Genomic DNA, 14,313 nt, shown 5'->3' on the forward strand with positions numbered 1-14,313 from the left:
TTTGGTGACATTAATCTGCATGAATTTGGAAATTTTTCCCATAAAAAAAAAATAAAATAAAAACTTGTGCACTGCAGTCAATAATGCTTATTTTCTGCTTTATATATCTGTACAGGGTTGCTGCTTTGTTTAAACAACTCTTCCTTGGAAGGGGGAAGCTTAAAATATAATGCTAACAGTAGTGTCGTCAGCAGGAAAATGAACAGTTAAGTCAGCAGTCAGATATCCCTAATACTAATAGTTTAGCAGTTTAAGGATTTTAAGGATCACACTTCGTTAAGTTTTTTAAAAAATCCTTTAATACCCCAGTCCACATGTAGCATGACAAGCTGTCATGCAAGAATAAAAAACTCAACTTTATAACAACTGACTTAAGCAAAAAGTCACTTTCTACTACATCATGGTATTCAAAACCTTTGGTCACAAATGCAGTGTTGGTATGCAACATTTCAGTCACATAGTAACTCTTATGAAAACCTTTAATAGGTCTTTTGCTAAAAATGTGACCCAATCTTTGCACTTCGATATCCTTATTTCAAAATATCTCTCAAGACCTATGATAAAATGTCAAGGAGAAAAACTATTGCCTAGAAGACCTAGGAAAATTCAAGACAAGGCCAAGTGCTTTTAATTTGTTCTGAACTAATCACGGTCATGCTTATTGCAGAAATTAATTTAGTGAGTTTACAGGAAGATAGGTTATATCATATTTTATTTGTTTAATAATACTATATGTACCATTATACAACAATGAAATGAATTTGACAAAATAGTGCTTGAAAGTAGGACTTGTAAAGAATAGTGATAATAATAATAATAATCACATGGGCTGTGTACATAAACTATCTTCCTATAGCTAACACTGTTTAAATTTTGTAGCTTTGGATTCATCACTACAGTAACAGTATTACAGTATTTGTTGTGGATTCTTCCCAAGGAGTACACACGGCTGAGCAACTACTCTTGAGCATGCTTAACAAAAAGAGAATCCATCTTTTTATTGTAATCATCACAACTTTTATGCTCAAGTATGACCTCAATCATTTGGTAATGTCAAAGGCTGAACAGTGCTGGGCCTTCATTGGTAACAGTATAAACAAAATGTTATTGCAGAAAATGAACAAAATGTTTCAATGTTACAACTGAGATAACATGGGGGAATGTCCACCTTTACACATTTATCATAATACATTGTTCAGTCACAATATTACTAATTAACTTGCACCACAACACTTTCCATTTCAAAATATGGAACTATAACGTCTCTTGTATTTTAATCAAGCAAGCATCAGCCATATAATGAAGAAAACTGCCATAAAAAGGAACACTTGAGAAAGAAACTGTTCATCTGCATGCTGCGGTGAACCAGCTTGTGCTGAAATGAAAAAGAAAAACATGCCATGACCACTGTGATATTTCTTATAATATTTTAGTTTTATATCGCATTGTAATACAAGAAACAGCTCTTTAATCATCTTAACCTTAATGTAAAATGGAGAAAAGAATATTTTCAATTTGTATTATACTCAAAAATGTTCCATCAATAAATCCTATCACTTACGGGGTGCAGGTCTGCCATCATTTCCAAAATTAAATGTGGATGCAAAAAATGTGAAAGGAAAAGCTCCAATTCCAAAAGACATCTGAAAGCCGCCATCACCAAAGCCAAACCCGGGAAATGGCTGTTAAAGAAAAAAATATATTGCTTTACATTGGAAAACAACTTTTTATAGAACTTTAGCATCAATGAAAGAGCATATTCTAAATTAGGCTTATACAAATTGTTAACACTGAAAGAAATAAAATGTTCCGCTTTATTTTAGTACTTATATCTTCACTTTGGACTACCTTAACATATAATAATCAACATACCCCCGTATTTTCTGGTTCAGCTCTCTGCCCAGGCGGCCTTGGTGGCAACTTTTCTCTATAAACATAAATGAATTGCAGTTTTCTTCATTATATGGTCAGCGAAATTTAAAAAATTTAATTAGAGGTGGTTGTATGCATTTCCTATTTTTTAATATCGCTATTATCAGAGATGATTCTATAATCCCACATTATTCTTACAGGTTCAGCCTTAAAAACTTAAAGATCTTACTTTTGTAGTAGAAATAACAATATTACTAAAAATAAATGTGTAGACTGATCAAAATATTAGAGCATCTCTTACAGGGCTCTTTTTCCTACCTGGGGTCCTGTTGATCTGTACTTCCTCTGCCATATAAAGGAATCACTTTATCTTTACTTATTCCAGCTTTACAAACAGGGCACACTTGCCGGGTAGGTCTGGTTTCTAACCACTGATGGAGGCAAGGCCAACTGAAAACGAAGTAATACTTCCTTACAATATAAGTGTATAATATCAGTGGTTACTTCTATACACACACACACACACACACACACACACACACACACACATCTGCAAATCTTGCCAAGTTGGTATAATTTGGCTGACTAAACTGTTGTTGTCCCATAGCCATACCTACCTAAATGACTATAATCAATGTTTTATTTGTGCTCTAATATATTTTAATTCAACCTAATATATACAAGAAAACAATTTCAACAGTTGAAAGGCACAGATGGCAAACAATCAAGCAGATAGATTCCCTGTGGAAACAATGCCACTGGATGATAAAAGTGCATACGTATTCCCCAGGAGCAATACATATAATTTAACTATTTTGACACCAACTAAATTACCTACCTAGACATTATGTTTACAGGCCTATGAAGAGGGTACTGTCATTTCCTTCACTAAACTTAGAACCCCATTCATATTCTGCCTTCAAGGAATTTTTCTTTTCAAATCTTATGTAACTTTTTCCATTCAACCCGAACCCAACTTACTTAGTATGATCTACCTCACCAGATAATAATAACTTTTTCAAATAGGAAGATGTCATAAATATCACGTATGGCCTCTCTCTTGTTAGTGCTACATCAGTTGCTTTTATAAATTATACTGAAAATGCATAATATATATATATATATATATATATATATATATATATATATATATATATATATATATATATATATAGTTTTGCAGAGTATGAGACTCTCACCGAGTTTAATTTCTTTAATGGTGGGTCTTTCAAACTCCAAGAGCCTCACAAATAATTCTTTTGGGGCCCAAAGTTACGATACAATCATTTTATCAATTTTAAAGTAGTAATTGTTTTTGGGAGAAAAGGAGTAGAACCAAAAAATGAAGTTTATCTAGTTAAGGTCTAATTTGATGGTAAAAATGACTATAGATTTAGTACTGTCATTTCAAACATCAAGTAAATAATATCACTTCAATTTTTTTAACTCCGTCAATCTTATTCAAGTTTTCCGTATTTACACAGCATACAAGAGCCATGGCAGAAGCCATTATCATTAGGCAAAAACTATGCATGCCAGAAACTGTTTTACCAGTGGCAAGATGGATGCCATGATTTGGTAGATGTGATTAACCATGTAAAACTGAGATGGTGAGTAGGAGGAGTTTCTATCAGGTACTACTTATCTCTGTTAGGGGCAAGATTCCACGACATATGTAATGCATGGTGACAGGATTTGATTTGGCAATTAAGATCATTTCAACTTAACTTTACCAATGCTTTTCAAACCTGAGCATAACACTCAAGCATCGAATAGTTAAAAATGTAATAGTAAATCTAAAGGTAGGTGTAAAAACATTCTCTACCAGAGGCAGGGTGGGTGATGGCATCAATTCCATAAATATATTTTCACAGGACCTCTGTGATTTTGATCAGATGATATCAATTATTTTGTCAGCTATCCAACCCTTTTGTCTTTGAGCAGCCAGGATCTCCATGTAGTACCTAGGTGCTAATTTCTTAGTACATAATCTGTCTCACGTATTTGTCTGGCAAACAAGTCATGTGATTAAGAGGTGTTTCCCAAAACTTTGCACAGTAGTGCAAGCAATTAATGTCAGAATTAACTGACCTGACTGCTGTTAAAGAGACTTGCCAGAGTAGTTATGTAAACAGAGACCAACCCTATTATTAATTTGGTTATAGAAACTCACAGTACAGAATTTTATGTGTTAATTAAAATTAAGTTACGTGGTGATTTTGACCAATGTGTCTGCTATTCAAATTAATTAGTACTAATTTTATCTAGAGACAAACCAATTAGTGGCACTGGTGGTATAACCACTACAAGTACAATGTACACGACACAGCCTATAACAAATTGTCAACTACATATGTCTGGGACTTAATATCTTACATTCCCTCAGCATCTTACCAAAATAAATGTCCACACATACTGACGACTGCATCTCTTGCTGTGTCCAAACATATATTGCACTCGAAATTTTTACTGTCCTCTTTTTCATGATCTTGACTCGCCGAGCCGGAGGCATCAGAATTAGGAGAATCTGAGGTTACTCGGCTTGCCATTTTGAACCTTGAATATTCACGGGCTTCTCTAAGTGTCCAACAAGCCCAAGATTACGCTACGTGTTATTAAAGCTTCTATTATGGCAAATTCATTTCTTGTCATACGACATCTCAACGCGGAAGTTGCTTAATGTTGACGTGATGTACTCATGCGCATAGTGAGGTTTGTATAAAACAAAGAATACATCACCGATATGAATATAGCGTTTATTACATTTCAGGGTATCAAAAAATATTGTATTAAGCCGACAATTTTTTCCACTCTATTATTTCTCTCTTTAAGGGTTAGTGCAAATGCCGCACTTGAAAAACAGATAAAATGCATTTTTTGGTTTTTACTAATAGCATACAGATAAAAAAGAACCGTGTAAAACCGGATGTTTTCATTCCAGACTAAGAATGAAACATCTATTATGATTGGTCTAAAGATTGGCAGCCACTGCTGCTTTGCAGGTCGTCTGTGGCACTGCGAAGTTTTTTAATATTTGATTGTATAATGGCCGGCAGTTCACAGGACAATTCCCAGTGGCTGTCTGTCACAGAAGAAACGCTTTTTCTGCACGATGGATTAATTCGAGTGACAGATCTTGTTGAACTGCCCCATGATGTTAGTTCTGTTAGTGATCATGAAGTAGTAACTTTCGATTCAAAGAGCCCAGAAGAACTGAGTGAAAAACTAAAAACTGTCTGTGGAACGCAGAACAATGCATATACGAGACTTTTAGAATATAGACTTAACGCCCTGAGAGGTCTTTGGAATGCTCAACGCCAAATTGCGATAGAAGAACAGAATGAGAGAAATATCTCGACACACGAAGAAACCATACAACTGCTGAAAAAACAGGGGTTGTGGAAAGAACCTGAGCAAGCTTCATTCTCAACAAGAGTTAGCCTGCTTTTGGTACTGCCCTTGCTACAGTCTCAGAGTAAAGTAGATGCAGAACTTTGTGGGGTGACAGCACAGCTGCTGTTAAACTGCCTGCGTGACTGTGCACCTTTGTCTTTATCAAAGGAACCAGCTGATTGCTTAAATGGCATAGAGCAATTATTGTGTGGTTGGCTAGAAGAGGGATCAAAGGCAGGGAATGTGGAGGTTGCACAGATGGAAACAGCAGCCTCAGCACTAGTTGCTTTAGCATGTGCAAGGTCAGCTTGTGAAATAACACAAAATCATAAATGCAGATTTTGTTATTTTGGCAATGAGATATGCCAAAGCAGTTTTTCAATCCGCAAGTCAGACTTAATACATTGTACATTCAGTTACTTATGTTTTGTTTAAAGTTACATGACAAAAGCTATGAACTTTCTGTATACACTGTAACACATGAAATTTAACTAAGATGTATGTCTGTATAGAGGTATTATCTGGTATTATTGTATTAAATTTCTAATTTGTTTCCTAAGAGCATGTATTTTTAAATGCTCTCTCACAAGTACAGTAAATCGAGTTTCAGTAAATATTCTTATTTCTTTTTAAGGGGGCACCCAAAGACATTTATCCATACCATCCACTTGCTGCAGAACCTATCTCCACTGGGCTACCTCCCTGTGGCAGACATTCTCCAGAAGCTGCTCAGTGTGGAAGGAGGCCAGGCTCAACCCAGTGCTGTGCTAGGCAGCAAACATATAGTTTGTTGGGGAGTGGAGGACATGCTGGGGACATCTGACAAAGATACTCAAGAGAGAGAGAAAGATAAAGGTATATGTTTGAGAAGTATAATTACTTTTAACTTTGTAACCATATTCTTTTTAGCTTTTTTTAACAGAGCAAAAGGTAGTGGTGCCCCCCTGTACACATGTAGATGTGCACGCACACACTCATACACACACACACACACACACACACTAATGCTCTGTAAAGCATTGTTAGTAAAAGTGTATTTTCACTTGGATACACATTGTGTGACCTTCTGTAAAAGAGATGCATCAGTGACTGCTCCTTTGACTTAAATTATGTTCTCTAGAATTTATGTCCTCTGTGTTTCCTTACAGATGCAGTAGATCCATCCAGAAGTATCACCTGTGATGGAAAGTTTCTCTACACCACCAGTTCTACTGGTAAAGGTATTGCAAAGATAGGAACAGGGCTCCATGGCACTCTAAGGTTAGCTTTAAGCGGTTCCTCTTATAAAGCTTAGTAAAATTATATTGATGTTTTCAAAATGCAAATCTAGTTAGAAAGTAAGTTTATTACAAATGAAATTATGTGCAAAATAAGTATGACATAAGTACAAAACTCAGAGAAATTTCAAGGATAATAATAATAAATAATAATAATTATAATACAGTGCATTTTTCGTTAGTTTAAGCACTTCTTCATTTAGTCACATAAGTTGATCGCCAATTGTCAATTGGTTATTTTTTTTTTTGAGGGGTTACATATATGCACGTAACCCTGATATTGGTCCAGGTATGCTAGCTTATGGAAATGGTCAGTTACTACACAGACCTACTTCTTATGATCAAGAAAAGGAATCCAAGAACTTTGCTCAACATATTGACTCATGCACTTTATTGGTAAGTGAAAGTGATGTTTTCTGTTTCATTATTGAAATGAATTGTGTTTTAGGTAAAGAAAATTCTTTATTGTATTAAATTTCCTGCATAAAATCTCTCTCAAATAAAGATATTACAATTAATTAAATTGAATTATGTTTTTAAAAGAGATTGATGATATTTGCTTTCAACAGAAGATCCAAGTGGTCTTATTTTAAGCCGTTAAAAGTATTTGTTGCTGCTGTATAACACCAAGTTTATGCAATGATACCAATTGAAAAGTGATATATCATTTTCAGCCAATATCAGTCATCCCATTACCTGAGCAGTATGATGATCCATCTTTGTCTGGAGGTGTTACTACAACAGTTGGGTTTACCAGTGATAGTATGACCTTCTACTGGATCTGGTGTCCAGGAAGTCTCAATGACAAAAGCAGCAAGGGACAGAGTGTGAACTTAGAAGCATTTAAATATAATGTGAGTGTATGATATGTTAGGACCCCTCTTGACAGTGTGAATGAAAGGTTGAAACAGATATTGTTACCATTAAAGTAAACTTTCAGTTTGTTGATGTTAAGACAATCATAGATTGACTTTTTAGTTTATGAGAAAATAATATGGATTAATTTTGTTACCTGTAGTATTTTTTGAAAGTTTAACTTTCTAAATAGAAAATTGAATCAAATCACTTTCCTGTAAAAATGTATTCAGAAGTTCTTAAGTTATCCCTTTTAGGAAGAAAATTGTGCTTCAATATAATAATGATGAAGATTATGATGATACTTAAGAAAAAAGAAACATACAGATAAGATAAGGTAATTTATGAGAGCAAATTTTGTTTTCATAGATTTGCTCTGTAATCTCAATTTAATTTTGTTTATGAATGTGTTTGATAGATTGTGTTTGTTTTTATAGCCTGAATCAAATGAAGTACTTCCCATGAAACCAAGTAGGTCCTTACAGCGTAAAGATGAAAACACAGGGAAAAGCATCAATGAGACTCTGCTATCCAGACTGAGGCCGTATAGGTCTGCTGCCTCAGCTCACGCAACACTGGTAGCACTGACAGGGGGTGACCCACTTCCAGGGAGGAAAGAGGAACAGAATGGTTTGTTTTGTTATTTAATTCTGTATGATGAATTTTAAGAATTATTATTTCTGATACATATAGTTTTAAGAACTTACTAGATAATGTTAAAAGATTCTCTTAAAAGATTCAGTTCCATTCTGTTTTTTATTGTTGTAGTCTTCATTCCAAACAAGAACAGCTATGCTGCATCAAGTTTATGCTTATGTCAGCTTGTTTAGCTTCTCTAGCTTGTTTTTCTTTACTGTATCTTTCATGTGTGACAAGTTTTAATGTTTTATTAATTAATTTTTGATGTGTCCAGTAAACACAAGCATTGGAGTTCCAGTAAAGACTCTGGTGCGCACTCCTGTGTACTGTGATGGGACAACCGTAGTGTGGCTGAACCCGATCCCTGGTAGTAACAACAGCAGTGCTGCCAGGTCACTGTTTGGGTCAGGAGGTGCTCTTGGGGGTCTTAGAAGTAAGTCTGGCTTGCCTTATTTCTGTCTGGTTTCAGTACATTTTAGTAAAGACAAATCATAAGCTCATCTAGTTTGGAAAAGGTTTCACTGTTCATGTATTTTTGTGCTTTTTTTTAAAGATTTTTTAAAGTGAATTCTCCATCCTATTTGTAGCCCTTGCCAACAATGTGTGTTTCAACTTGTCTGATGGCCAGTATAACACAAGATCAGACTTGATTGATGCACCAACTTGTGCTTTAGCAAGAGGAGCCTCTGTACTTGGATTAGGTATGGAACGTCTCTTTTTTCCTTTAATCTGTTATTTGATATGAATAACTTAAATTTCTAGGATTTGAGAAAATTTAACATATTATGATTGTTGTGTCTCTATATCTCAGTCTTTACCATATGATTTAAACTGATAATAGAGCAATTGAGTGTTATGTTCTTTATTCCCAGTTAAATAGTGTTTTTGGCCCAAAATACAACTGGAATATAGTTACACCATGACATCAATCAGGTTTGTGTGTCATCATCACAATATATTGCTTTACTGCAGGTATTTGCTATGATGCCTTTAACAACATGATCTGGACCTTCACCAATGACTGGGTGGACCAGTTTTACAACCCAGGCCACCAGGCTTCACATCTGGTACTCACAAGACTGGGGATAGACCCAAATGACAAGAATGAAACACCAGAAGGTAATTCTTATCGATAAGAAATTTGGAACAAAATTAACAGCCCTTCATTCTTGTTGTGATTATTTTTGTTACCTTATGTCCGTTTTCTCATGAATATATTGTTTTACAGATAATGCCCTAAGTTCAAATGATGTGATCCGGAAACTGTTGCAGCATGTAGGCTGCATGTGTATCCACCAGATCAACAATGATCTGCTCCACACTCCCCTTGGAAGTTACATACTTCAGCAAGACCATGTAGACTTGATGTACATGGAAAGGGTGTGTGATATTTTGGAAAAAGCTGTAGCAGAAGGTGACAGTGGGATAATACGATGTAGCTTGATAGTTTTTCAGGTGAGTTAAAGGTGGTGTTTTGTTTGCATTAGACCTTTGCCTACATAAGCCAAAATGAAGTGGATCATATTATGGTATTTTCAATTCTATAAAGGTTTTTTTGTTTGACTTGTTCTGAAGAAAGGTAAATTTTTGTATGTGTACTTGTATTGATATAGCTTATCTTTTTTTAAATTTTATAAAAATGTCATTCAAAGATTAAGAATTGAATTGTTACGTCTTTATTTCAGCTGATGTTTAAGCTTAACTTGTTCAAAAGGGACAGAGAGAAAGAGGTGCAGTTGGTGGAGAGGACCAGTCAGTTGGTGTGGAAAGTATTGATGAACAAAGAGATGGAGGAGTCTATACAAAAAGAGAGCTGCACTTTACTGAGTTTTGGATTGAAAGTATTTTACCCAACACCAGCTGACAGAAATAATCTTCTCTATAACCTCCTCACTGAAGGCAAGTGATCTAGCATTATTGTAATCATACATAACTCCAGCTTACAATTTTGGCTAAATATTATTTAAAAAGTTGTATCTAGATATTGAATGAGTAATTAATTATGAGCATTGAATAAGTAATGTTGTTAGTTTTGTTTTAGATAAAGGCAATGCGGGGTTAGAACACCTGAGAGATTTGATACTGGTGGATTTAGCTGACCAACTTAGAAGCCAGGCATTAGACAGTGCTGAAGTGAAAAATGCCAGGTTTGTTTTGTGACATATTTTATTTTATGGTATATAGAGTACATTAATTATATTGATGTGAATTGCATTTTCAGTTGAATCAGTTAGAACTAATTGATTTGTATTGGAACAAAATGTATTATGAAAATATTTCTCTTTAGACTGACAGGAGAATTGATACAGCTTATTTTGAAGTTTGCTGTGAAGGAATCCTGTGTTCTTCTGAGACAGTGCCAGTCAAAAGATAGAAGCAAGTTTGATGAGATCCTTTCTGTGGTACCTGTAAGTTGTAATATTGAAAAAATATGCCTTTCAGTAATTCATAGTAATTTATAATTTATGGAGTAAACATTGTGAAAAATGAATCGGTTTAAAACTGCTAAGTTAATAACATAACTACAGACAAGGAAAACTGGAAAGCCTTTTTGTCTGCATTATGTGTACCCATACTTGAGGACTAATGACTTGAAGGCTTATTTTGTGTTTTTTGCCCCTTTTAATTCAGTTGGCCTCCCCCAGCCTGCAGTACTTCATGGCCTTACAGTGTCACTTACTGAGGTCTGCTGTTCTCTACAAGACTGAAGATGCTGAGGAAGGCAACAAGAAGGAAGAGAAGCCAAAAGAGAAATTGGAAGAAATTCAGGTTGCATTGTTGAACTATGCCTCCATGGTGCTAAGTGGAGCATATGAGGTAAGAAGAAATTGGGATATAGAATACATCAAATTGTATGCCATTGGTTAGCAAATAAATATAACATAGTTCATGCTTAGTAGAAATTGGTCACATGCTGCCAATTATATAAAAAATGACTCTCAATCTTCAGTATTATGGGTGATCAAATATGTAATACATGTATTTTCAGTTATGTATAATGAAGCGATATCTTAAAAGTAAATAGTGTATGCTGCTGTTAGTAACATAATTTTGCTGTAATGGCTATTTTATATAAGGACAATTTGTTGTACAAATTACGTATTTTTCTTGGGCCAATAGGAATTATATTATTTTCTGTTTTCATATATGGTTACGTGTAGGATACATACCTAATATCTCTTCACAAAATGATATCTTTCAGGTGCTGGAAGTATTGTTAGAGACCTGTAACTCCATCATCAACAACAGGACTCCTGACTTAGAGTACAGACTCCAGGGTCTGGAGAGGGTGTGCAAGGCCACCATTTTGGGTCACCTGCTCCCTGTGCTCATCACTGCCATGAACCACTACAACCTCCGGTGTTTGTCCATGGCAGATTCCCTCATGTCTCAGCTGGTGCAGCTGGTAGTCTTGACTAGTCAGGTATGTCAGAAGGCATTTACTAGTTCTAGCCAAATTCTCTATGGTGTTCCTGTTTTATTATCATGTCCATTATTTATAAAACATTATTATTGGTACATTTGAATGCAAATAAATTCAAATGGTGTTCCAATGACATTGTTTTGCTGTGCAAAAAATTTCCTGTGTAATTTGGAACAAAGAAAGGAATATGACAACTGAACAAATATTTTAATGCATAAAAATCTTTTATTCAGTAGGATATCTTAGTTAATATTTGAACAAGTTTGAAATGCACATCCTTATTATTTGAAGGCTGCATTACTAATGAAGAGCCAGGTACAGGCCATTGGGCAGGAAGAGGACTTGGATGTCAGCACAGACAGTGATGGGGGAGAACTTGTACTAATAGAACCTACATTGAGTGCTGAGAGGTAGATTATTTTATCAGTTTAGACTTATTTTGTTGAGCAAAATGATTAATTATTAATCATTATTATTTATTAAGCTAAATACTTCAGTACAATCATCAATGCAGCATTTTCTACAATTTTAGTTTGGAGAACATGGAAGAGGAAGAGCAAGGCTTCCTAGCAGGACTTAAGATCCCTGCTCCGTGGGCCACTGGTAAAACATTGGAGTCCATCCATCCTGTCCGAGATAACTACAAGTACAAGGAGACAGTGACAATACCTGGGGCAAGGTGTCTGTACCTTAGATTTGACCCAAGATGCTCCTCACAGTATGACTATGACAAGGTACAGTTTGTTTATTTTTTAGATAACACAAGAGGTAGATTTGCAGGGAATTTTTTTACTTTATTTAAGCAACTTTCTAATTAATACAGATATAACCAAAGCTGCGCTTTCTACTTTGCTAACACCATAACTACAATTGTTTTTCTCAGCTGGTTTTGTATGCAGGACCAACTACAAACTCTCGTAAAGTGTCTGAGTATGGAGGAAACACAATGGGCTATGGAAGCAGGAGTGTTCTGGGGGCAGGCTGGCCAAAAGACTTGGTCAAGGTTTGTGACAACTAACTTTTGAACAAAAATTATATATTCACTATGGTATGCAAATTGAAATGTGTTTTTATCAATGAAACATATGAATACATAAAAAAGAGCCAGATTTGTCCTCATTAATGTAAACTAATCTCCCTGAACAGAAATTTCTTCTTATGTGGTATTTTATTATTGCAATCCACCAGGTTGATGGTGATACAGTTACATTGTCATTTGAGATGAGGAGTGGCAGAGAACACAATACTCCGGACAAAGCTATGTGGGGTTTCATGGTCACTGTCAGGGCTCAGGTGAGATGATATGGCTTCATTTGGACTTGAAGTAAAAATCAAAAAGCCATTTGTATGGTTAGAGGAAGAATTCACAATGTATATGAAATAGATGTCTGATATTTAGTATGTAAGGAGCAAATTTACTGGATTTAAACTGATAGAAAGGGAAACTGCATTCATTACAGTAACTGCTATAATGAAATAAAAAAATTAACCCCACAAGAATAGATGGCATATGGTGCTTGTATAACTATGATTTTTCTCTTGTGAATACAAACTTTGACATGAAGCAGTGCTCATGATTAAATGAGAAATAGAAACTGGTGGATAATAATATTGATTCCCTGTATTATTGTTGTAGGAATCTACAGAAGAAGTATCCAGTGGCCTCCCATTTCTAGCTGACCTTGCCTTGGGGCTCAGTGTACTGGGCTGTACCATGCTGCACTTACTTTATCAAGGCCCAGAGAAAACCAAAGATGAAACAGCTTGTGAACATTTGCTCAAATCAAAGCTGCTACAGAGGTAATGCAAACACATCAACATTATTAATAATATTAAATTTGTTTTTAATATATTTTCTTTGTTTGTATTCACTTACATACCAAAGAATTCATGGTATTGTGACATTTTTTGGAGAATATATTTTCATGAAATATATGGAGACATTCTGTCAACATGTACTTTGGTTATACATATAAAATTTAAAATCTCGAACAAAGTCATTTTTCTCAGGAGGAAACAGAACTGTTTCATTTTTTTTTCTGTAAAATGGATTTAGAATTGCATGATTTTTCATTGGTTTTACAGATGTGTATGGAGGCAGGAGGGTCCTAGCAGCCCAATAAAAAGGCGTTTCCTTCCCTGTGACACCAGTATTGCTATACCAGAAGGAATAGAACTGGACATAAATGAACAACAGAAGCCAAGCAGTACCGTGTACACTTTGGCCAGAATCAAATTACCTGCTGATATTGTGACAAGACTGAGAGAGTTGTCTGGAAAATCACCCCCGCATATAAGACCAAGCATCAGGTACAAACTGGTTAATAATCATGGCAATGGATGTGATTTTTTGCTGTTATCTCCACAAGTATATGATCGATATATGAAGTGCTACTTTGTTGTATGTGAGAAAATGAGTTTTAAAGAGGATTAAGACCCCCCAAAAAAAATATAATACTGAGTAAATACAGTTTGGGTGACTTAATTTCCAGACAAGTGTTACAGCCAGAAGTGTTGGAGGAGGCTATATTATCTGCCACAGTGAAACATTTGGGACTAGAGAATACCATTCACCAGCTGGTTACACTGCAAGAACAGCAGAATGATGAGTACTGGCTGCTGCAGGATATCATGTCAGAACTTTTTAAGAAAATTGACTCACTGGCAAGGCAGCTCCAGGTAGGAATTGAGTTTGGACCTTCATTGCTATATTGCTGCTTTCTTTGCAGATTATTATCTTGTGGAGGTAATATGATGTGGGTCATGCAGCGAATATGAATAATTGGTTCTTTAAATTAGTTCTTAGTCCTTTAAAATTGTAATGTGTTCTTATATTAGTATTGTGTTATTTAG

At 35.2% G+C, this 14,313-nt stretch overlaps 2 protein-coding genes across 3 annotated transcripts in view; one reads left to right on the top strand and one right to left on the bottom strand.

Moving 5' to 3' along the window:
- Nucleotides 1–695: 695 nt before the first annotated feature.
- Nucleotides 696–4,580, bottom strand: LOC106151355 (E3 ubiquitin-protein ligase RNF185-like). Its single transcript, XM_013524579.2, has 5 exons — nucleotides 4,267–4,580; nucleotides 2,191–2,322; nucleotides 1,873–1,927; nucleotides 1,562–1,682; nucleotides 696–1,375 (listed from the first exon to the last, which is right to left on the bottom strand). The coding sequence occupies exons 1-5, from the start codon at nucleotides 4,419–4,421 to the stop codon at nucleotides 1,278–1,280; spliced, it is 561 nt and encodes a 186-aa protein (XP_013380033.1). The 5' UTR covers nucleotides 4,422–4,580; the 3' UTR covers nucleotides 696–1,277.
- Nucleotides 4,581–4,828: 248 nt separating this feature from the next.
- LOC106151352 (putative E3 ubiquitin-protein ligase HECTD4) overlaps nucleotides 4,829–14,313 on the top strand; it is a 29,604-nt gene continuing 20,119 nt past the window's right edge. The window contains exons 1-22 of one of the 2 annotated variants that reach the window (XM_087000574.1): nucleotides 4,829–5,567; nucleotides 5,900–6,120; nucleotides 6,414–6,525; nucleotides 6,794–6,938; nucleotides 7,217–7,396; nucleotides 7,835–8,027; nucleotides 8,311–8,469; nucleotides 8,624–8,737; nucleotides 9,009–9,155; nucleotides 9,265–9,491; nucleotides 9,722–9,935; nucleotides 10,078–10,183; nucleotides 10,324–10,444; nucleotides 10,668–10,853; nucleotides 11,239–11,460; nucleotides 11,752–11,870; nucleotides 11,993–12,194; nucleotides 12,344–12,463; nucleotides 12,649–12,753; nucleotides 13,097–13,260; nucleotides 13,546–13,770; nucleotides 13,953–14,139. In XM_087000574.1, coding sequence (XP_086856700.1) covers nucleotides 4,918–5,567; nucleotides 5,900–6,120; nucleotides 6,414–6,525; nucleotides 6,794–6,938; nucleotides 7,217–7,396; nucleotides 7,835–8,027; nucleotides 8,311–8,469; nucleotides 8,624–8,737; nucleotides 9,009–9,155; nucleotides 9,265–9,491; nucleotides 9,722–9,935; nucleotides 10,078–10,183; nucleotides 10,324–10,444; nucleotides 10,668–10,853; nucleotides 11,239–11,460; nucleotides 11,752–11,870; nucleotides 11,993–12,194; nucleotides 12,344–12,463; nucleotides 12,649–12,753; nucleotides 13,097–13,260; nucleotides 13,546–13,770; nucleotides 13,953–14,139 — 4,119 coding nt within the window. In that variant the 5' untranslated portion in view covers nucleotides 4,829–4,917. The remainder of the gene's footprint in view (nucleotides 5,568–5,899; nucleotides 6,121–6,413; nucleotides 6,526–6,793; nucleotides 6,939–7,216; nucleotides 7,397–7,834; nucleotides 8,028–8,310; nucleotides 8,470–8,623; nucleotides 8,738–9,008; nucleotides 9,156–9,264; nucleotides 9,492–9,721; nucleotides 9,936–10,077; nucleotides 10,184–10,323; nucleotides 10,445–10,667; nucleotides 10,854–11,238; nucleotides 11,461–11,751; nucleotides 11,871–11,992; nucleotides 12,195–12,343; nucleotides 12,464–12,648; nucleotides 12,754–13,096; nucleotides 13,261–13,545; nucleotides 13,771–13,952; nucleotides 14,140–14,313) is intronic. The other variant, XM_087000573.1, reaches the window with a different exon arrangement.

Source organism: Lingula anatina, chromosome 1, assembly GCF_051362555.1.
Source record: "Lingula anatina isolate TDL-2025a chromosome 1, LinAna3.0, whole genome shotgun sequence".
Lineage (NCBI taxonomy): Eukaryota > Metazoa > Brachiopoda > Lingulata > Lingulida > Lingulidae > Lingula > Lingula anatina.